Source organism: Engystomops pustulosus, chromosome 2 (assembly GCF_040894005.1).
Source record: "Engystomops pustulosus chromosome 2, aEngPut4.maternal, whole genome shotgun sequence".
NCBI classification, from domain to species: Eukaryota; Metazoa; Chordata; class Amphibia; order Anura; family Leptodactylidae; genus Engystomops; species Engystomops pustulosus.
This window is the reverse complement of record NC_092412.1, coordinates 155,413,276-155,435,930: the sequence shown is the minus strand read 5'-3', so window position 1 is coordinate 155,435,930 and position 22,655 is coordinate 155,413,276. Positions and strand designations below refer to the sequence as shown.

Below are 22,655 nucleotides of genomic sequence, written 5' to 3'. Positions count from 1 at the left end.
GAGTTCACCATCTTTTTAGTGCTGCATCTTAGGAATAGGGCTTGCGACAGAATTTAAAAATTAAATACCATGCTCTGTCTGAATCTGTCAGACGGACGCCCCCTAATTTGTGTCGTATGGAAGCCACAATCCCAGCACGCACACTTCAATACCAGTGCAAGCTGTATTGAAAAAGTGGATCAGACCGACAAAAGTGCAGCGCACAACCCTAAGTAAATGAGCCCCAATGTCTGCTGCAGTTGCAAATTTCCGTCTCCTGTCAGCATGGCGCGGCATGCAGAACATAGCTGACAGGACCTGGGAACTTGTGCTGAAGTACCACGGGAAATAAATGCCAGCAACGAGGGCCTAAAGAGTGGATGATTGATAATTATAGAAATCCCTATGCAACAAGCAAATTATTAATAACAATTATTGTGGAGCACCTCTGTTAACCACAATTAACCTGCTTTTTTTTTTTTTTTTTTTTTTTTTTTTTATAGCAGTAGCCGCCCGGCCAGGCACCATGTTCTGTGGCGGTTGCCGCCCGGCCAGGCACCATGTTCTATAGTGTTAGTCATCTGCATGGGATTTCTGTACTTGTCTGTCTACAGCTCCTTAGTCCCTTGTGCTCGGTGTTTTAACACCAACACTTCTCCAGTGCACACTACGGACTCCTATCATCTGTGTTGTGCGTGAAGTGATGCTGACAGGAGTCCGGAGCACACAGCAGCAGACAATGTGAACTTAGATGCGCATAGAGAGAACGCTATGCATGTACACAGCAGCTTCTCTGACTCCCTCTTCCTCTACAGCACCTCTTTTTTGACAGTGAAGAATACAATGGTCCTATACTGTGCTGATATCTCTGCAACTGCAAGGACTGGAAAGAAAATTCAAATTGTTCCTGGATCTGGGTAGCGGCCCCTCCAGAATGGTATATTTATCACTACATGTGTGACAAGGTGATAGGTCCTCTTTAAAGATCCTTTTTGAAGATTAGCATCCTCATTATAGTGTGGGATTTAGAGTTAGTCTTTCTTCACAAGTGAGTTGGGCCTGCGTCATATTTTTTCATAGAATTTGGCTTGTAGAGCTTTTTCCCTCTTCTCTCTTTGACAGTCAACAGGCTTCAGGTAGGAATGTACATCACTGCCTGAATGAGCGGACCTCACAAAAAATTTCCCTTCGGCCACATACATTGTATTTTTTCCATTTTTTTAACCAATTTGTCTTCCCTCTGTTTTATATTAATCTATATGTCTCTTGCAACCTTCTGCTTTTAAACCCAGCTATACTGACATTCTTTGAGGGTTCTGCTTTTTCTAAGGAAATTGCAATATTTCCCTTTTTCTTTCTTTTTCTTTAGCTGAAGGATTTCCCTTTTTAACCATTACAAACATCCACCCCTTATAGAATGCCCCATCCCATTGTACATTGCAAGGCAGAGTCATTTAACAGGAGGATAGTGATGACTAAAAACTCGGCCCCGAAAATGTTGAGGCAAATATTTCGTCCAAAAACCAAGATGAAAGAGGCAAGTTCTTTTTGTTTGTGTGCGTGCGTATGTGCTGCTTTTACAGGGGAGTATTCTTCTTTCATTGCAGATTTGGTGGCTTGGCTATACTACTCCTGTTTTGGTTGTGTTCATAGAAGAGTGGTTTGGCCTGTGTAATGCTTAAAAGAAAGCTTATGTCAAAAAGCTTTGATGGGATGTTCAGTCCTGTTTAGTGTGATATGTTGGTATGCTGTTGGTAACATGTTTTCTATTATTTTTATACTTCTAAATTGTTGTTTTGAAACTGATGTGTTAACAAGTTCTGTACCCTGCACATAACACAGGAAAGAGTTAAGGAAATATCCAACATAATCACACCTTTAGTGAATCATCTATGCTTTTAATGTTACTTAAAGGGGTATTCCCATTACAGCAAATTAATGTCCTTCTTTTTATAATAAAAGGTTATACTTATTCCTTACAGTTTTTTTAGATCTCTGCGTGCGGTCATTCTATGGAAAGCCTACTTAAGTGTATTGCTAGTGGACAGAAATCTGACCATGATCACACAGGTGCACAGCTGTTCACTGTCTGTGATATGCAATGAGCCGTGCACCTGTGTGACTATCGTCACTAGCAGTAAACAAAGAAGCGTTCCATATAATCACAGCAAGCAGAGATCTAGAAATCCGTGAGGAATTGATACGGAAAGTGTATTGGAAAATTGTATAATATTTTTTTTATAAAAACAATAACAATAATGTGCTGAAATGAGAATACAGGCGGTCCCCTACTTAAGAACACTCGACTTACATACAACCCCTAGTTACAAACGGACCACTGGATATTGGTAATTTATTGTACTTTAGTCATAGGCTACAATAATTAGCTGTAACAGTTATCACAGGCGTCTGTAATGAAGATTTATTGTTAATCCTGATTCTTATGACAACCAACATTTTTAAAATCCAATTGTCACAGAGACCAAAAAAGTTCTGTCTGGGATTACAATGATAAAATATACAGTTCCGACTTACATACAAATTCAACTTAAGAACAAACCTACAGACCCTATCTTGTATGTAACCCGGGGACTGCCTGTACCCCTTTAAATTTTAAATCCATCAAGCCTGTCTCATGCTTGGAACACAAAACTATTTTAGAATACTTTGTTAGAATTTGGTTGCAATTCTGTTAAAATTTTTAAAGCCATTGTACAGATTTGATCATAAAAGGAGGCAGAGATTGCACTAACATTTCTCCAGAAGGGTAAAAATACTCCTCTGTTTTTAAGGAGTACTTTTAGCCAAGGAGGAGTAATATAAATCTATAACTACTAGTCATGTATAGTGTAAACACGGGGGCAATTCAGTAAGTACCCGTATTAGAAATGAAGACACCATTTTTTTAAAAAATTATTTTTTTTTATTTTCACCCTAGTCCCCTTTTAGAAAGATACACTTCTCCCATTCCTGCCATTTTTTAACCCCTCCAAAAAATAGGATTTGTCAAACTTTCCAAAATATACCTCTGTCTCGGCGATGACTTACTCGTTTGCGCAAAAAAAAATTTCCTGCAAGCCATTTCTTTATGTTGGGGAACAAGAAAAAGTCGCGGGGAGCCAGATCGGGTGAATACTGGGGGTGCAGCAGCAATTCATAATACAATTCATGCAGTTTGGCAGCGACAACTCCTGATGAATGTGCTGGTGCGTAATCGTGGTGAAACGGCACCTTCTTTTTCACCTAATGCGGCCGTGTCTCCTTCAATATTTTGTTGAAGCAGTCCAATCACTCACTGTAGTATTTTCCAGTGATCTTTCTCCTTTTTCTAAAAAAAATCCATGAGGATAACGACCTTTCCAGCCGATGGGACAGTCTTTCGCCTTCTTGGGAACAGATTCACCAGGAGAAATCCATTGTTATGATTGTTGCTTAGTTTTTTCATCAACGGTGACAACTCGACGCAAAAACTTCTTCTGATCTTGCTTTAATTGCTCCAAACACTGCTTCGAAGTTAACAGCCACATCTGCTTGTTGTCCACCGTGAGCAATCGTGGAACCCATTGGGCCGACAATTTTTTCATTGCCAACTTATGTAAAATATTAACCAAAAATAATCCAAAAGACGTGGTCAATCAAAAATAATAATGACCCGTGATCACTTAATATCCTTGAGGCAAAAAATACATACAAAGAAGTGATCTAAAACTTAGCTTTTACTGAAAATCTCATAATATATACAGACGTAGTAAGATACACAATAGCTGCTGCTATGCAGAATCCTTAGTGCATGAACCCCATCTAGGAGAAAAATAGACAAATGCAAAACATGAGCTGGGTGGCCTAAATGTATAAAGCTTCACATGACAGAATAGAGGCACTAGGCTCACCTTAGATGCTTAGCAGCATATGTCATCAAAACACACTATCCGTCTTCCTTGAGCACGACGTGTGTTCATTAGTTTTGTCTCAGGCGAGAAGCGTCAGAGTGCTCGTCCAGAAAGAAGACACTTTATGTCTTTAAATAGTGGAGAGGATAGATGAATATAAGCAGGGTAAGATAGGACTTGTGGATGTCAAGAATGGGGTCAAGATGACAATGTCACTCTCCCTGGTACACCCCAAGTCCAACTTCTCTGATTCCCTGAAAACCTAACCTCGGAGTCGTGGTCCTAATTAGCCACAACCCCGACAGGAACCTATCCCTGGCTGGATAGCCCTATCAAACAAGCCTACACAACTGGAGTGGTTCCAGTAAAGGAATCAAGGAGAATAAGCGTCTGGTATGCAGTTATGGACAGTATTTCGTCCTATAGACATTTGGCACACGTCATAGGGATCAAGGCAACCAAATCCCGACAGGACCGGTTTCACCCTTCCTGGGCTAATCAGGGGAAAAATGCGGTGCGCCAAAAAGTGTCCCTAGTAAGAACAACCATACAACATTGTTTCAATCAAAGTAACAAATGGGTAGTGTAATAAATTTACAATGTAAATATTGAATAGTCCTACCTTTAACTCTAGGTGAGAGACACAGGGGTAGATAATACCTATTGTGAAAAAGGGAGGAGTTTACAAATGGTAGATTTCATGCATCAAAGAATGTATAGGGGCCCAAACTTGAGCAAGGAGCGCCCAAATGCTGTGTTCTTATCTTGATCTAAATTATAGGTGCGGACTAATGGTCAGGTTGGGGCTGTGGGGGCCCAGTTGCAGCGTCCCCGTGCACGGCCTTGCAGGACCAGTGGGTCTGTGTGTGAGGTTCCACTGCACAGATTAAATGGCGCGCCCTGCACCGTACAACCACGCCCCCGGCGCTCCGCCCTGTCTCATGATCGGCCGGTCGTGAAGAGTCACGAGGGAAACAGAGGGCGGGGTCGGGCGTGCGCATGCGTGTGTGAGCACAGGCCCTACGTGCCCGTGCTTGGTCGCAGGGAAATGGATAAGATAATTGATGCGCCAAAATGTCCCTTAGTTAAAAAGCTAGGGACAAGAAAATAGTGGATCAGGTATACATAAAGGTGAATGTCTGACCCAAATGACTGAAGTGAACTGACAACGGGATTTAGGCCAATGTATCCCCGGTGGTAGAAACTAGTGAAGTGAATGCATCTAAAGCTGTCCAATTAAAAAGGATACTACAGGATGTTACAGTAATGGAATAAACTTAATGAGAGGATGAGTTATAGTATACGGGTGGTGTAGGCTTAAAGTGGGGACTAGAGGAAACAAGCAAAACTTAAAACCGAAGCCCCAAGGGGGTTGAATGAGCAGTTAAGTCTGAAGATCCAGCGCGTCTCCTTCTGTCTGAGGATCCCAGTCTCCCCCTCTTTCTGGCGGTTTCACCAAATCTATGCCAACAAAGGAGAGCCCCTGTATGCTCCCTTCATGTTGGTCATGTATGTGTCTTGAGAGAGGTTTGTCCCTATTGTGCCTAATATCACCTAAGTCAGTGATGGCGAACCTTCTAGTGGCCGAGTGCCCAAACTGCAACCCAAAACCCCCCTCATTTATTGTGAGGTGCCAAACAAAAATGAAAGCAGTAATTTATTGCTCCCTTTTCAACAACATTCAATCATATTGGCCTCCTGAGGACAGCAACAGCAAATTTTCATCATTTTAGCTTCTTCCAGTGTCCCTCTGTACACAGAGAAAATCGTGAGGCCGGCAGGAGGTTCTCCAAAGATAATTTGGCCCTGTCTACTCATTCTCCCTCTTCCTACAGTCCCAAATAGCAAAGTAAGTATCTAAATATCACTGAAAGCAGCATCTTTTAAGTTGCTTGGAACTTCAGGAAGATTCTTTGAATCCTGTCTGGTGTGCTGGGGAGATGGCCTGAGTGCCCACAGAAAGGGCTCTGAGTGTCGCTTCTGGCACCCGTGCCATAGGTTCGCCACCACTGACCTAAGTGATCCCCAACACGGCGTCGGAATTCCCTGAATGTCTTACCCACGTACTGTTTACCACACCCACATGTGGCTAAGTAGATAACCCCGAGGGATTTACAGTTTAAATATTGTCTAATGGTGTATGTGGTCCCTGTAGCAGAACTATTAAAGGTTTTGGTTTTCATTATAACTTTACAGGCCACACACCCACTGCATCGGTAGCATCCCACTATATCCTGCTTAAGCCATGTCCCCGTTTGTTTAGGTCTGCTGAAGTGGCAATGGACTAGTCTGTCCCTGATATTCTGCCCCCTTCTGAAGGTGATTGTGGGATGGTCCTGTGTTACTGTCGATAAGTCTGGGTCCATTTTGAGTACGTGCCAATGCTTGTTGAGAATCTGTCTTACAAACTGTGCACCACTATCATAGGTGCCAACTAGATGGATGGGTTGCGGCGTAGAAGAGGCTGGACGTGGCGTAAGTAAATCGATTCTATTGGACCCTAATGCTCGTTGATATGCTGAGCGGAGGATGTGTTCTGGATAACCAGGGGCTCGAAAACGGGATCTAAGATCTTTGGCTTGGCATCTGAACTCACAAATGGATGAGCAGTTTCTGCGCATCCTGAGGTATTGTCCATACGGAATGCCTTTCTTAAGGGCTGGTGGATGAAATGAGTCCCAGCGTAAGAACGAATTGGTGGAGGTGGGTTTTCTGTACACTGTGGTATCCAGTTCCCCGTTGGGTCTTTTCTGGATAAACACGTTGAGAAATGGTATAGTCGCTGTGTGAATTTCATGCGTAAACCTAAGGCCCAAGTCGTTTTGGTTAAGGTCACCCATGAGTGTCAGAAACTGCTCCTCCGAGCCCCCCCATGTGATGAAGATATCATCGATATAGCGAGCCCAAAGGCTCGCCATACCGATGCACCGGGGGCCGTATTCGTCACCGAAGACGACACTGTGTTCCCACCAGCCCAGGAACAAATTTGCGTAGGTGGGTGCAAAGGAGCTACCCATCGCGGTGCCCCTGAGCTGGTGGTACACAGTGCCGTCAAAAGTGAAGCAATTGTGTGTGAGCGAAAATTCCAGTAAGCGCAGGGATCGATGAATAGAGGGACTCCACATCAATGCTTGTCAGTTAGGTGTTGGGGCCTATTGAGAGTCCATCAAGTCTTTAAAGTAGGTCCGTGGTGTCCCTAACGTATGAGGGGAGTGCTAACACAAAAGGGGCTAGTATCTTATCTATATAAATGCTGACATTCTGACATAAGGACCCCACCCCTGAGACAATGGGTCTTCCTTTAAGGGGATTTGTCCCTTTGTGTAATTTGGGGAGACTGTAGAAAGTGGCCAGTCTGGGGTGCTTGGTTAGTAAGAAGTCCTATTCATCTCTACTAATAAGTTGATCATTGAGTGCTGATCCTAGGATGTCCTTGAGTTCCACCAAGAATATTTCAGTGGGGTTCTTGGAGAGGGTGGCTTAGCCTGCCCTATCTCTCAATAGGTCAAGGCACATGACCCGATATTGTTCGGATTGCATGACGACAATGTTACCCCCCTTATCTGAGGGCTTGATGGTAATACTGGTGTCGTTCTCTAGAGAGGAAAGGGCCTGTATTTCCTCTTTATCACAGTTAGTATGCCTCTGGCTAACTGCTTCTTCTTCCAGGTCCTTAAGCACCAGTTGTGCAAAGACATCGATGGTAGAGATCTCCCCAATAGGTTTTTTTTTTGTGCTGTTCAATTTGAGGTCCGTAAAGGGGCCTAGTCCTGAAGTGGTTGGTAAAGGTTCCGCTAGGTTCCCCAGTAAGTGGACGTCCTTTAGGACGTCCTGTGGGATACCAAGTTCATGACTCTCTTTTTTCTCTTATTTTAATATATTTATGCCATTGCAACTTACGTAAGAACAGTTGGATGTCCTTATGCCAACCAAAGTCATCAAAATTTATTAGTGGTTACAAATGACAACCCTTTCATCAAAATACACCTTTCAGCGTTAGAAAGTGTCCTGGATGACAGGTTAACTATAAAGGAGTCTAGGGTCGTCCTTACGCCACGTCCGGCCTCTTCTACGCCGCAACCCATGATAGTGGGTTGATAGTGGTGCAGTTTGTAAGACAGATTCTCAACAAGCATTGGCACGTACTCAGACTTGTCGACAGTGACACAGGACCATCCCACAATCACCTTCAGAAGGGGGCGGAATATCAGGGACAGACTAGTCCATTGCCACTTAAACAGACCTAAACAAACGGGGACATGGCTTAAGCAGGATATAGTGGGATGCTACCGATGCAGTGGGTGTGTGGCCTGTAAAGTTATAAAGAAAACCAAAACCTTTAATAGTTCTGCTACAGGGACCACATACACCATTAGACAATATATAAACTGTAAATCCCTCGGGGTTATCTACTTAGCCACATGTGTGTGTGATAAACAGTATGTGGGTAAGACATTCAGGGAATTCCGACGCCGTGTTGGGGATCACTTGATATTAGGCACAATAGGGACAAACCTCTCTCAAGACACATACATGACCAACATGAAGGGAGCATACAGGGGCTCTCCTTTGTTGGCATAGATTTGGTGAAACCGCCAGAAAGAGGGGGAGACTGGGATCGCATCCTCAGACAGAAGGAGACGCGCTGGATCTTCAGACTTAACTGCTCATTCAACCCCCTTGGGGCTTCGGTTTTAAGTTTTGCTTGTTTCCTCTAGTCCCCACTTTAAGCCTACACCACCCGTATACTATAACTCATCCTCTCATTAAGTTTATTCCATTACTGTAACATCCTGTAGTATCCTTTTTAATTGGACAGCTTTAGATGCATTCACTTCACTAGTTTCTACCACCGGGGATACATTGGCCTAAATCCCGTTGTCAGTTCACTTCAGTCATTTGGGTCAGACATTCACCTTTATGTATACCTGATCCACTATTTTCTTGTCCCTAGCTTTTTAACTAAGGGACATTTTGGCGCATCAATTATCTTATCCATTTCCCTGCTCCTCTCCAAAACCGCCCCCCCCCACGTCCCCCCCCCCCCCCCGTGGGACACTCTCTCCGCCGGAAACCTGGCATCCTTGCCAGACCCCGAGAGGTTTCTGCGCATGCGCGGGTCGCGCGCGCCGGCCGCTTCCCCGTACGACAGATTATGTGCACGGATGGATTCGGAGGTGAGGGCGACCAAGCACGGGCACGTAGGGCCTGTGCTCACACACGCATGCGCACGCCCGACCCCGCCCTCGGTCTCCCTCGTGACTCTTCATGACCGATCATGTGACGGGGCATGGTTGTACGGTGCAGGGCGCGCTATTTAATCTGTGCAGTGGAACCTCACACACAGACCCACTGGTCCTGCAAGGCCGTGCACGGGGACGCTGCAACTGGGCCTCCACAGCCCCAACCTGACCATTAGTCCGCACCTATAATTTAGATCAAGGTAAGAACACAGCATTTGGGCGCTCCTTGCTCAAGTTTGGGCCCCTATTCATTCTTTGATGCATGAAATCTACCATTTGTAAACTCCTCCCTTTTTCACAATAGGGATTATCTACCCCTGTGTCTCTCACCTAGAGTTAAGGTAGGACTATTCAATATTTACATTGTAAATTTATTACACTACCCATTTGTTACTTTGATTGAAACAATGTTGTATGGTTGTTCTTACTAGGGACACTTTTTGGCGCACCGCATTTTTCCCCTGATGAGCCCAGGAAGGGTGAAACAGGTCCTGTCGGGATTTGGTTGCCTTGATCCCTATGACGTGTGCCAAATGTCTATAGGACGAAATACTGTCCATAACTGCATACCAGACGCGTATTCTCCTTGATTCCTTTACTGGAACCACTCCAGTTGTGTAGGCTTGTTTGATAGGGCTATCCAGTCAGGGATAGGCTCCTGTCGGGGTTGTGGCTAATTAGGACCACGACTCCGAGGTTAGGTTTTCAGGGAATCAGAGAAGTTGGACTTGGGGTGTACCAGGGAGAGTGACATTGTCATCTTGACCCCATTCTTGACATCCACAAGTCCTATCTTACCCTGCTTATATTCATCTATCCTCTCCACTATTTAAAGACATAAAGTGTCTTCTTTCTGGACGAGCACTCTGACGCTTCTCGCCTGAGACAAAACTAATGAACACACGTCGTGCTCAAGGAAGACGGATAGTGTGTTTTGATGACATATGCTGCTGAGCATCTAAGGTGAGCCTAGTGCCTCTATTCTGTCATGTGAAGCTTTATACATTTAGGCCACCCAGCTCATGTTTTGCATTTGTCTATTTTTCTCCTAGATGGGGTTCATGCACTAAGGATTCTGCATAGCAGCAGCTATTGTGTATCTTACTACGTCTGTATATATTATGAGATTTTCAGTAAAAGCTAAGTTTTAGATCACTTCTTTGTATGTATATTATGTAAAATATTAGTTGCCGTTCCGGTTGATGCCTTGCACACCTCTGACACCAGCCCTAGACCCCCCCCCCTTGCTTCCTTCCCGAGAGCAGGCTGACAATGCCCCCTCAGAGAAGGCTCTGGCTGGCCCCAAACCCCCCATTTAGGAGACACTGGGTCTGATGCCACTGAATTATTTTTTGGGGTATAACATTTTAATATTTTTTCCACTTTTTTTAATTTATTTAATTTTTTTTATTACAATTACACCTCTGCAGTCCGCGGCACTTTCTAATGTCATGTGACCTTAGCTCTGGTCACATGACCTTCTATTGGAGCCGCTAGCTGGCCTGGTGGGGGAGGAGGGGTGGCTCTATATAACATGTCCTGGTGATGGCGCGTGCTGCGATAAGGATCGCAGTAAGCACCGACACGGCTCAGAGCTGCCAGCCAGTACCTAAACCAGAAAACCACCAAGCGTATTTATGGGTTTTTTTTCTGGGTGTAAATCAGCCTCTTATGCGTCATAGACGCTTGTAGAGGCATTATCGTGACCTCTGAAGGGAGAATTATAGAAGAAAGATTTATATATGTACTTCTGTTTATTTTCTGATTCTTTACTGAATTTTACAGAGGTCATATGGAAAAAGTTGGTATCATCACTGAGGCCAGTCATGTAAATGCCATGTGATAAAGCTTGGGACCACTGGAACAATGAAGGAATTGACAAATGTTGTTTTTTTTTTGTTTTTTTTTGGTTTAACCCATTTCATCTCTTCAAATTTATTTGAAGATACTTGCTCTATCCCACATACCTCTCTGTTTATTGTTGGAATTGTCTTGAACCACTGGAGTAGTAGCCTCATGGTCAAAACCAATGCAATGACCAATACTCATATTGTTGTAGTTGCTACAAAGTAAATTAGGGATGTCCACACTAAATTTAAGATTTCCATTTGAAAACTTAATAAAATTTTACTTGGTCTTTTGTGTCCATTAATCTGTATCTGCCGGAGGATTCTCTGGTCCAGGCCTCACTTTTTTTTTTACTTGAACATACTTACAAACTGCTGCTAAATATTGCTATTGCAAAATAGTTTTTTCCTCCAATACAACCTATCCCGTATTCAAAGGTTCCCACAGATGAAACCCAGATTTATCATGAAAAGTGGGGCTATTATACCCATATACCAAGAGGTCTCATGTCTTCTCTAAATCATACAAAATGCCAATATTTCTAAGTAAGGAAACATATCTAATATGTTTTTATTAGAAACCTTGGCTATTACACTGTTTTCAAGGCACTGATGCATTAAAGTTTTACCACTCCATTTCAGTATAAGAGGAGGATGCTCAGTGCTGTGTATCCTCCCAGTTGGTTCACAATGTATTTTGGTATTGAGGTTTGAGGTACAGGAAGTTTAATAGCTTTATCAGTCATCGCTTTCGGTTTCAGCAGATAGCAGCTGAAGAGTTGCAGATTCCATCATCTTTCATAGTCCATTCTTATTCCTAAACACTGGATTGCCCCCCTGTCTATGTGGGCATTGAGCCCCATGGAGAAGGATATTCGTCTTCCTGGATTAAGGACACTCCTCTCTCTTTGGACACATAAAAAGCACAGGGACAAATCTCGATGTCCTCCTCTTCCAGATACAGGACATCTTTGCAATTTGGTTAGTAGGTACCAAGGATGGCTTGTTGTAGACATAGACAAGTTTTTGAATAATTATTTATTTTACTTTCTTTTTTTTTTCTTTTTTTTTTAATGAGTAATATTAGTTTTAAAGAGATGTTTTCTGAAGTCTTTACCACTTCCTGTGTATAGAAAAGGGCTGTGTGCTACTATTTTGATAAATGTTTTTGGTATGAAGTCTGAAGCTTTTTGTCATAACTTGATGCCGGTATACACATGTTTAAATTCTTTTTGGTTTATTTTGTTTGTTTTTTTTCCCCCCGATTATTAGCATACACTGACTATATATACACATGTATAATAGAGGTTCAGTATGTTTTGCCTATAAATAATCTAAATATTACTTAATGACTACTTATATGATCATATTCTTTATAACCTTAACACTAATCCTTGAAATTTTTTTTTTTTTCCTAATCAACAGGATGAGGTGGTGGTGAAGGAGATCCCCATTACACACCATGTCAAGGAAGGTTCTGAGAAGGCCGATCAATCCCATTTTGTCCTGCTCAAAGTCCTGGGGCAAGGCTCTTTTGGGAAGGTGCGTACACAGTTTATATGGTACATTGGAAGGCTTTCATCATAAAGTAAATTTTGTAAAAATAACAACAAAGGATAAATTTGCTCTGCTTGCTGTTCGGGTCTAAGTGTACAAATTGATAAAACGTAATGCATTTTTTCTCATCTGTCTTTAAAGCGTAACTGTAAAGCTATAGTGACTTTTACCAAATTATTATATGCGATTCCCTCTTTGAAAACGAATGAATGATGCCTACTTTGTGCTGTTAACCCTTTTCTTTCCAAAGTTATGGCATTTCCTCTTAAAGTGACAAAAAATGTTCTTATCAGAGGTGAAGTGGGCGGAGATGTCTGTCAGTCTATGCCCTCAGGCTGAGACTAGCTAGCTTGCCTACAGAACCCATGATGCCTTGTGTTCTCAAAGTAATTTTGCATTAAATCCATTTAGTTTCCCACATGTAAATCCATTGAACATCGCAAAGTGTACAGTACATACAGGATGTATATGGTGACCAGCCTGACAGCTTCCATCACATGGAGGAGCAGGGAACATGTAATACGTATAGGTAGAAATCATACGTAAAACAGTTAAATTAAGTCTATAGTCTGTGCTGTGTGAGCACTAAGGGTTAATAGCTTATCTGCACAGAGCTGATACTGCCGATGACAAGGTGGGGGGTAGAAGCAGCAGGAGATGCAAATAGAGACCGAGAAAGTTCTGTAGAATCAGACTGGGATGAAGGGACTGATGGGAAACTGGGAGATCTTGTACCTCACTATTCTGTGCAGGAGACATCTGTATCCACTGTTCTGTACACTTCCCCTGTCAGCAGGGAACAGCAGCTCTTCCCCTCTCATGAAACAGTCTGAGAAACAAAGTAAACAAGCTATGGGACTCACAGGGCTTATCGGCACATGATGAGGAGACTTTGCAGCACTGAGGTAATCTGAGTGGTATGGCAAATGAACTGCTGGAGGTTAACAGAGATAATAGGCAAAGTTGTTTTACATCCCAAGAGCGATTGACTTGCTAAAGAAAAAAAAACCCTTTACAGTTACTCTTTAATCCCAGGGGGAAGAACGATTTCTGTTAGTTATCCACAAAAGGGGAAGGTTGGGAAACTTCCACTTGGTAGGCTATTTCTAAACTTTGCAAGAGGGGGCTAACTAGCCCTAAGGCACCATAACCAAGGGATAAAACTTAACCTTTAATCATATTAGTTTAAATGTACAGTGAACATAAATTTAAAGCTAAAAACAGATTTGCTTCAATGCCAAGTGTCCCTGTACTGGTTTCCGGAATACCAGACTAGGTATTAAATGTGTCACATATACATTAGTGGGGCAGATTTCAGGGGTGGGTGTGAGATTTGTGTCTCAGGTGAGACTGTTTATAGTGGGGTATATGTATCTTTAGACTGTTTGGGTAGATGAATCCAGGAAAGTGCAGTTCGCACTCCCTGGTCAAGTTAGTGGGGTTTATCCATCTAATTGTCCAAGTGGATTGTTAGATAGAAATTACTCTTACTGCACTGTATCCCTATGTAGGGATCAAAATGAGGTGGATCAGTGTTATGCCACTGTATAGATAGTAGAGGTGGGTGCCCCAATTACCCTGATCCAGGCCTATGACCCAATTGTCTCATACACCTGGTAAATAGCATTCACACCACACAATACTGCTCTATTCCTATGCTGCCTCCTATATTATTTGATATTCAATTCTACACTGGCATGAAGTACTCTGCAATTAAAACTTGCTGCTCAAGCCCTCCCAACATGTTTCCCCGAATACACTGCTTCATCAGGGGTAACGGGCTTAACTCGCGAGCGGCGTGCAAAATGTGTATTTATACCCTTACCCAGAATGCCAGTGGTGGTAGGTGTGCCCAATCAGCTGTCCGAGGGTGAAAGGGGGCGTGTCATCCCCGCTATTGTAGCAACTGCCTTTAGGTATGTATTGGCGGGCACTTGTCATGTGACCAACACGGGGCCATCACGTGTTGTGTATAGACACGTCATCAGGGCTCGCCCATATCGCGTCACCTGTCCAATAGTGTGTGGGGATAGCAAAGGGCCGCCCTCTGTGAGGAGTCGGTCCATGATCCCCTGCTCGTGTTAGTTTCACTGATTGGCAGCAGGGCTTCCTTGTTTACCCAAGGAGATGAGCTCCCAGTAAATGAGCATCTTTAACCTTAAGGACGCAGCCAATTTATAGCTTAACTCCTTTCAGAGACAGAGACACCCTGAGACTCTAGGGAGATGTGGTTCGTTACCGCTTCTCCCTTTTCCAATCCTCTGTGCAGCTCTGATCACCTGTCCCCAGGTCATTTCCCCTGTAACTGAGGCTCTTATAGATGCCTCAGTTACAGGGGAAAACTTGTAATAGAAAAAAATAATACAATTTTTTTTTTTTTTTAAAGTGACGATGTCCGCCAGGGGTCTTTTATGACCTCATGGGGGACATCTAAAGTAAAAACACACACACACCAAAAAAAAAAAAATTAACCTGTTCACGCTCCGCATCCGATATCTCGGACGCTGAGCGCAGTGTCATAATGCTCAGCGTCCGATATATCGGATGCGTGCACCATTTGCATTTTGGACGTCAACTTCGCAAGACAGGGCGACGCTTTGGTGGGAGGTGTCGGTATCACCAGCTGACACCCCTCTGATGACATCACAGGACCAATTTGATTGGCCCTGTGACGTCGATCTTCGCAATTGGCCAGTCAATACAGACTGGCCAATGACAGCGATCTGTGATGATTTTTTTGGCAGATCTTACTAGCCCAACGCTTGGAGGAGGAGGAGGAGTAGCTAGGAGGAGGAGTAGCTAGGAGGAGGAGGAGGAGGAGCTAGGAGTAGGAGGAGGAGGAGGAGCTAGGAGGAGTAGGAGCTAGGAGGAGTAGGAGCTAGGAGGAGGAGCTAGGAGCTTGGAGGAGGAGGAGCTTGGAGGAGGAGGAGGAAGAAGAGGAGGAGTAGCTTGGAGGAGGAGGAGTAGCTTGGAGGAGGAGGAGTAGCTTGGAGGAGGAGGAGTAGCTTGGAGGAGGAGGAGGAAGAGGAGTAGCTTGGAGGAGGAGGAGGAAGAGGAGTAGCTTGGAGGAGGAGGAGGAGGAAGAGGAGTAGCTTGGAGGAGGAGGAGGAAGAGGAGTAGCTTGGAGGAGGAGGAGGAAGAGGAGTAGCTTGGAGGAGGAGGAGGAGGAAGAGGAGTAGCTTGGAGGAGGAGGAAGAGGAGTAGCTTGGAGGAGGAGGAGGAGGAAGAGGAGTAGCTTGGAGGAGGAGGAGGAGGAAGAGGAGTAGCTTGGAGGAGGAGGAAGAGGAGTAGCTTGGAGGAGGAGGAAGAGGAGTAGCTTGGAGGAGGAGGAGGAGGAAGAGGAGTAGCTTGGAGGAGGAGGAGGAGGAAGAGGAGTAGCTTGGAGGAGGAGGAGGAGGAAGAGGAGTAGCTTGGAGGAGGAGGAGGAGGAAGAGGAGTAGCTTGGAGGAGGAGGAGGAGGAAGAGGAGTAGCTTGGAGGAGGAGGAGGAGGAGGAAGAGGAGTAGCTTGGAGGAGGAGGAGGAGGAAGAGGAGTAGCTTGGAGGAGGAGGAGGAGGAGGAAGAGGAGTAGCTTGGAGGAGGAGGAGGAGGAGGAAGAGGAGTAGCTTGGAGGAGGAAGAGGAGTAGCTTGGAGGAGGAAGAGCTTGGAGGAGGAGGAGGAAGAGGAAGAGCTTGGAAGGGCAGGCGTTGTTCCCCCCAAGAAGGCGCTTTCGCAGTAGTGGTGATGTGCCTGGGACTTCTGAAGTGCCTAGGTACCAGAACAAGAGAAGAGGTTAAATCATGATTTTAGGGGTGTTTGTCTCCTGTGGCAGGAGCTGGGCACAAGATGACATAATAGATATTTTGTACTATGCACTATCCATCATGCATCATCGTTGGGGTCCACCTGTGGGGTTAAAAGGCTCACTACACCCCTAGATTCATGGAGGGATGTGTAGGGACCTCTAATTCTCAGAGGTTTCTACTGTACTGATCCCTAAGGGCATCTACAAATGTTTTATGGTACCAAAAAAAATGTAAATGTCGGGACTCCAAATCCCATTCTCTTCCAAGCCCTGCCGTGTCTACATCTTGTAGATTATTGCCACGTACCTGGGAAAACCTGCTTGATTATTTTTGGGGTGTTTGTCTCCAGTGGCATGAATTGGGCAAAATACTTTTGACACTACAATGACAAAGTAAGAGAAATTGCAAAGCAAATTTTATTCAACCCCATTCAATTTGTGTTACATTTGAGACAGAATCTTATGGGTTAAAATGCTCATACAACCCTAAATAAATTCTTTGAGGGGTGCCCTTTCCTAAAATGCAGTCGCTACTCGGGGTTTCTATTTTACTGGTACGTCAGGGGCACCCCAACACCAGCCTAGTGAAAAGGGTGCTCCAAAAGCTAAATTGCTTATCTCTTCTCAGGCCTGCTGTGTCCCCTGCCTGTAGACTATTGCTACACATGGGTCATTGCCATACCCGTAGTATCCCACAGAATAATTTTTGGGGTGTTTATCTGCAGTGGCATGAGTTGGGCTGAATAAATTTCTTCCTACTTTGGCACATTTGAGAAATCAATGAAATTTTTACACTGCCCCCATCATTTTGTATTACATTTATCCCAGCATCTCGGGGGTTAAAATGTTCATACAACCCTAGATAAATTCTTTGAGGGGTGCCATTTCCTAAAATGGGGTCACTGCTTAGGGGGGTATCTATTGTACTGGTACCTCAGGGGCACCCCAACACCAGTCTAGTGACAAGGGTGCTCCAAAAGCAAACTTTCGCTCCTTCCCTTCTCAGCCCTGCCGTGTCCCCAGCCTGTCAATTATTGGCACGTGTGGTATTTCTGTACTCGGGTCAACCCACAGAATGATTTTTGCGGTGATTGTCTAAAGTGCCCAGGGTTGGGCACAATATATTAGGCACTAAAATGACATTTTTGAGATAAAAACGCAATTTTTGCTCTGCACCATTTACTGTGCATTAGATTTTTACCAGCATGTTGGGGTTAAAATGCTCACCTCAACCCCAGATAAATTCTCTGAGGGGTCTAATTTTCGAAATTATATAATTTCTCAGGGGTTTCTATTGCACTGGCACCTCACGGGCCCTGCGAACATGACATGGCACTCCAAATCCAAACGTGTGAAAACTGAGCTTCAAAAGCAAAATTTTACTTCTTCCCTTGTCAGCCCTGTCGTGTGCCCATCCTGTCAGTTTTTGGCAGATGTGTGGTATTGCCGTTCTCGGGAATTTTTACCCCCAAAAAAGAAATTGATCACCAAAATACTAACATAAACTACAATGTCTCACGAGAAAACTATCTAAAAATCATATAAAGAATATCTTAGTGTTGAAAAGTTATTACCACAGGAAGAGACACTGGTCAAATAAAAAAAAAAAAGGTCTGATCTGATTAACTTAAAAACAGGCTACGTCATTAAGGAGTTAAAGTGTAACCGTCATTCTGAGCAAAAAAAAAAATTAAAATACATAATTCTGCTCCAGGTGTCCCTGTGAATCATTCCTCAAAGTATTTTGCCTCTCGGTCCTCATTTAGTACTACTCATATCTATCCTCTATCTAATATCTTTCTATCTCCTAGCTCCATCTATGTGTATCCTATCTATGTATGTATGTATGTATGTATTTATCTATCTCATATCTATCTCATATCTATCTATGTATCTATGTCTGTCTCTGTAACACTCCAGCACAGGGCATGAGGGCCTCTTGCCTTCTAAAATAAACTTTAACATCATGCTAGAGATCCTGAGGGGCTCTGGGGGGTGTTTGCGTAGTCTCTCAGTGATGTCTTTTCACAGGCTCCCCTCCCCCTGCACTTCCTGCTGCTTCTAGATTACACAGGCAGAGGGAGGAGGGAGAGAGCAGGGGGTTGGGTGAGACATGTTCTGCTAATTATATTCTGCATTATTTCTAATACTCTGTGCTCCCTGACCTGCTGGTTACCCGCAACACATGAAAAAAACCCAGATATTCTGTTCCTGAAAGCTAGGAACTCATCCATTTCCAGCACCTCCATAGAACTAAATAGGATGCAGGATGCATTCTTCTCCTCCTACCGGGTGGTTTTTAAACCCTAAGCTGGTTCTAGCATCTGCAGAATCAGGTAAATACCTAGTCATGAGGACATGGAGAAATTTTGTCTAGTCTTGCAATTATTATAGTTTCATAGTTTATACGGTTGAAAAAAGACACTTGTCCATAAAGTTCAACTAAGGAAGAGAAGGGATTGCATATATAATATATGTAATGGGGCATAGAATGTGTTAAACTGAAGTCCTACATGCGTTTTGGCCTCAAGTTCAGCATGATTATACCATTTTTTTCATTCCCATAATGTAGCGAATATTGGAATGACCTGTCCTGTCAGAGAAAATCTGTCATCGGGCTTGCACCATTAGACCTAATGACAGGTTTTCACAGAAGTATTCTCACGGTTTTCCATTCAGTTTAATGTTAAAAATCCATAGCTCATACTGTGCAGTCGAATCGGTCCCACCCACCAATCACTGCGATTGGCCATTCAAGTCTTAAAAGCCAGTTGCAGCGTTTTGGGGCTGAAAAACGTGGTTTTAGCTCCTTCCTCCTCCTTCCAGTGGCACCATTTTGGTTTGGTATTGCTGGAGAGAAGATAAGAGTGTTACTGTGTACACCAAAACACTATCTACCCAGCTTATCCCTATCAGTTCCCTCCTGTGTATTACCTGTGTGATCACACTTGTCATCCGTTTTTCCCATCTTCTGTCTGTCCCTTCTGAACCCAAACAACATTTTTACTACACTGTGTTAACGTTGTTCTGCACTGGATGCGCTTATTGGTGCACCGTGTGAATAGCGCTTCACAGTATCTTTGTAGAGCCTTTTTGCACAGTGCACGTTTTTGTTTTTGTTCCTGGTTTTATTTTTTTTCCAGTTTGCCCGTCGGTGTAACCCTATTTTGTTACACTTATCTAATTTTAGACCATTTTAGTGCCAAGTTTGCCCCGGCTTATACCCCCACAAAACATGTGGGCATAGATGAGTCTTTGGTACAATTTAAAGGGAGACTTCAATTCCGCCTGCCCAATAAGAGGTCAAGGTATGGCATGAAGATGTATAAGCTGTGCAAAAGTAGATCAGGGTATACCTAAAAGTTCAGGGTATATGAAGGGAAAGGCCACTATAGTGCCCCCAGAATGCCCCCCCTTCCTGGATATTACTGCAAAGCTAGTGTGGAATTTGGAGCACTCCCAGTGGTGGACCAGGGCTACCACCTCTACCTGGACAATTTCTACACCAGCACTACATTATTCAAGTGCCTTGCTTCCATAAATTCTGGAAGCGAGGCCACAACACATATTGTACCAGGGCAGCACTTTCCAGGAGAAGTTCCCCTAAACTGCCAAGAAGAAGGACACAAAGGTGCACGGTGTGCTCCAAAATATTCAGAAGGACACCATTTACCATTGTGAAACATGCCCAGAACAACTAGGACTACGTATGAAAGAGAGCTTTGTATTTATTACACATCACTGGAACTTTAGATGTAGATTTTACCCTGATGTACTATCACCATGACTTTTGATATGACATAATGGATATTTTTTTACTATTCACTATCCATTATGCATTTTATTTGGGGTCCACCTGTGTGGTTAGAATGCTAACTATACCCCTGGATTCTTTCATGGATGGATCTAGTTTTCCAAAATAGGGTCCGAACTGAAGGGTTTCTACTGTACTAATCCCTATTGGCATCTACAAATGCTTCATCATGCCAAAAAGAAAATAAATATGTAAAATGCCTGTGCCCATTATTCCCTTTTGAGCCCTGCCATGTCTCCATCCTGCAGAGTATTGCCACATATAGGATATTACTGCTATACCCGGAAAAAGCCACAAAACAAGATTTTTGGGGTGTTTGGCTTCGGTGACATGAGTTGGGCTGATCATTTGTTACTTGCCATACTTGCCATACATTTGTTACTCTGCCATACAAAAGAATAATTTATATACACAGACAGAAACCGGATAAATTTTGATCACGTATGGGGTGAATGGTGTGACTCGCTAAGAACTAATTATTCTCCTCCCAGACTTAGGAGAGCTATGAGGGACTTGTAGCCAGACAGATCGGATTTGAGGTACTTATAAGGACAATATAATGTAATAAAATGCACCATCAGAACGGAAAGCTAGAATAACCACATATGGAGAGCTACGTGTGAAATTAGTTAGGGACTCTGCCTATATACTGCCCTGGAGAGAGGGGGGGGGGCTGAGGTATATGGCTCTATATAAGAAAGTATACCCAAAGGCAAAAGCATAGGGTAATGGTACTGAGGCACAAACATTCTCTTACTAAAACGAAACACAAAGTTATAAACAAGAACAAAGTCACTCAGACAGATTGATGGTATTGACTCAATGCAGAATAATTATATTGTAATATGTAATACTGTGCATGATTGTAAAGCATAAAAAGACAATGTACCAATGCCTGTAATTCTGACTGCAATAAAAAAGTTAAAAAAAAAAATATATATGTAAACCCAACATCTCTAACAAAAAATAAAATAAATTATGGAAATATAAAGCTCTCACAGGAGGCAAAGACACAGGTACATATACATGCAGAGACATGTCTAATGGAACAGATTAATTTAAAAGTGACCAACCTCAAGATTCCATAGGCATGTTTCTAGGTATTGCTGAACCAAAAGGGGCATCTGAAGTTCAGGCCCTCTGAATTTCTCTGACTTTGAAGGTGATTTTGCTTATAGGTGAACAAGCCAGATTTAGAGGAGATTTCATATCCTACCTTTAATGAGGTAAAATCTGGTGAGATTTACTTGAATGGCAAATTTGGGGAAAAAAATGCAATTTTTACTCTGCTCTATTCACTTTGTAATACATTTGAATCAGCGTCTTGGGGATTAAATGCTCATACCACCCTATATACGTTCTTTGAGGGGTGCCTTTTGGAACATGGTGTCACTTCTCGGAGGTTTCTATTGTACTGATTTGAATTGTTTGAGATGTTATAAAATGGTGTCACTTGTGGGGGTTTATATTACCTAAGCCTTTAGCACTTCCAAACTAAATTGGCCAACCAAAAATTGAGCATTTTTCAAATCTCTTGAAAATTTAAGAACTTGCTACTAAAACTAATAAACCTATATTATGGCTGAGACCCTACTGTGGCACAACTCTACACTCCTGCACGTACAAGCCCTGTGGAAGCAGAAAGGCATAACATTGTTAGGAAACATATATACTGCAAACATTCTTTGCTCATTCCAAGAATTGCAAAATAATTATGATTTAGACAGATCTACAGCTAAGACACGTGCTGGAAGCTCAGTTCCCTTCTCCCCGCCATATCCTCTTATCCGTTAATTGGTATACATAGGACCCAGGGGCCCAGAGGTTTAGTTTCAGCACTCTATACTCGATTCAGAAAAAGATCCTAAAATTGCAATTGTCAGTAATAGACAGATGGAAAACACTTATTCCCTCGCTAGACAAGGAATCCATTCCAGACATTCTATACTCACACCTCAAGGTCTCTCCCTCCGTAAATGGCAAACTCATCCAGCTATACTTCATACACCAAGCATACTTTACCCCAGTCCGGCTCCAACACATGGGTCGGGTATCGACCACAGCGTGCCCTAGGTGTGGAGACTTCCTCACAAGTATCTTACCAGCCCCATTATCACACTCTCCTGAGATATGCTTATTGCCTAATTCCTGAAGTAGATTGGACTCATTACCAAAAAATATTCTTGCAAGAAACACTATTTCTGAAGCCGAAAATTCATAGCGTTGAGGTGGTATTCGCCTAATACTCCTACCCTCAGCATGTGGAAGTTACAAGTGAACAAAATTCTGCCATACAAAAGAATAATTTATATACACAGACAGAAACCGGATACATTTTGATCACGTATGGGGTGAATGGTGTGACTCGCTAAGAACTAATTATTCTCCTCCCAGACTTAGGAGAGCTATGAGGGACTTGTAGCCAGACAGATCGGATTTGAGGTACTTATAAGGACAATATAATGTAATAAAATGCACCATCAGAACGGAAAGCTAGAATAACCACATATGGAGAGCTACGTGTGAAATTAGTTAGGGACT

The 22,655-nt window shown here is 43.2% G+C and overlaps 1 protein-coding gene across 4 annotated transcripts in view; it reads left to right on the top strand.

Annotated features, from left to right (window-relative positions):
• The window catches only part of RPS6KA1 (ribosomal protein S6 kinase A1), a 139,918-nt gene that overhangs the window by 73,710 nt on the left and 43,553 nt on the right, over positions 1-22,655 (top strand). For 2 of the 4 annotated variants that reach the window (XM_072137046.1, XM_072137049.1), the window contains one exon: positions 12,385-12,501. In XM_072137046.1, the coding sequence (XP_071993147.1) occupies positions 12,385-12,501 (117 nt within the window). Of the gene's footprint in view, positions 1-1,377; positions 1,517-11,804; positions 11,941-12,384; positions 12,502-22,655 lie in introns of those variants that run through there. The other 2 variants (XM_072137048.1, XM_072137047.1) reach the window with 2 other exon arrangements.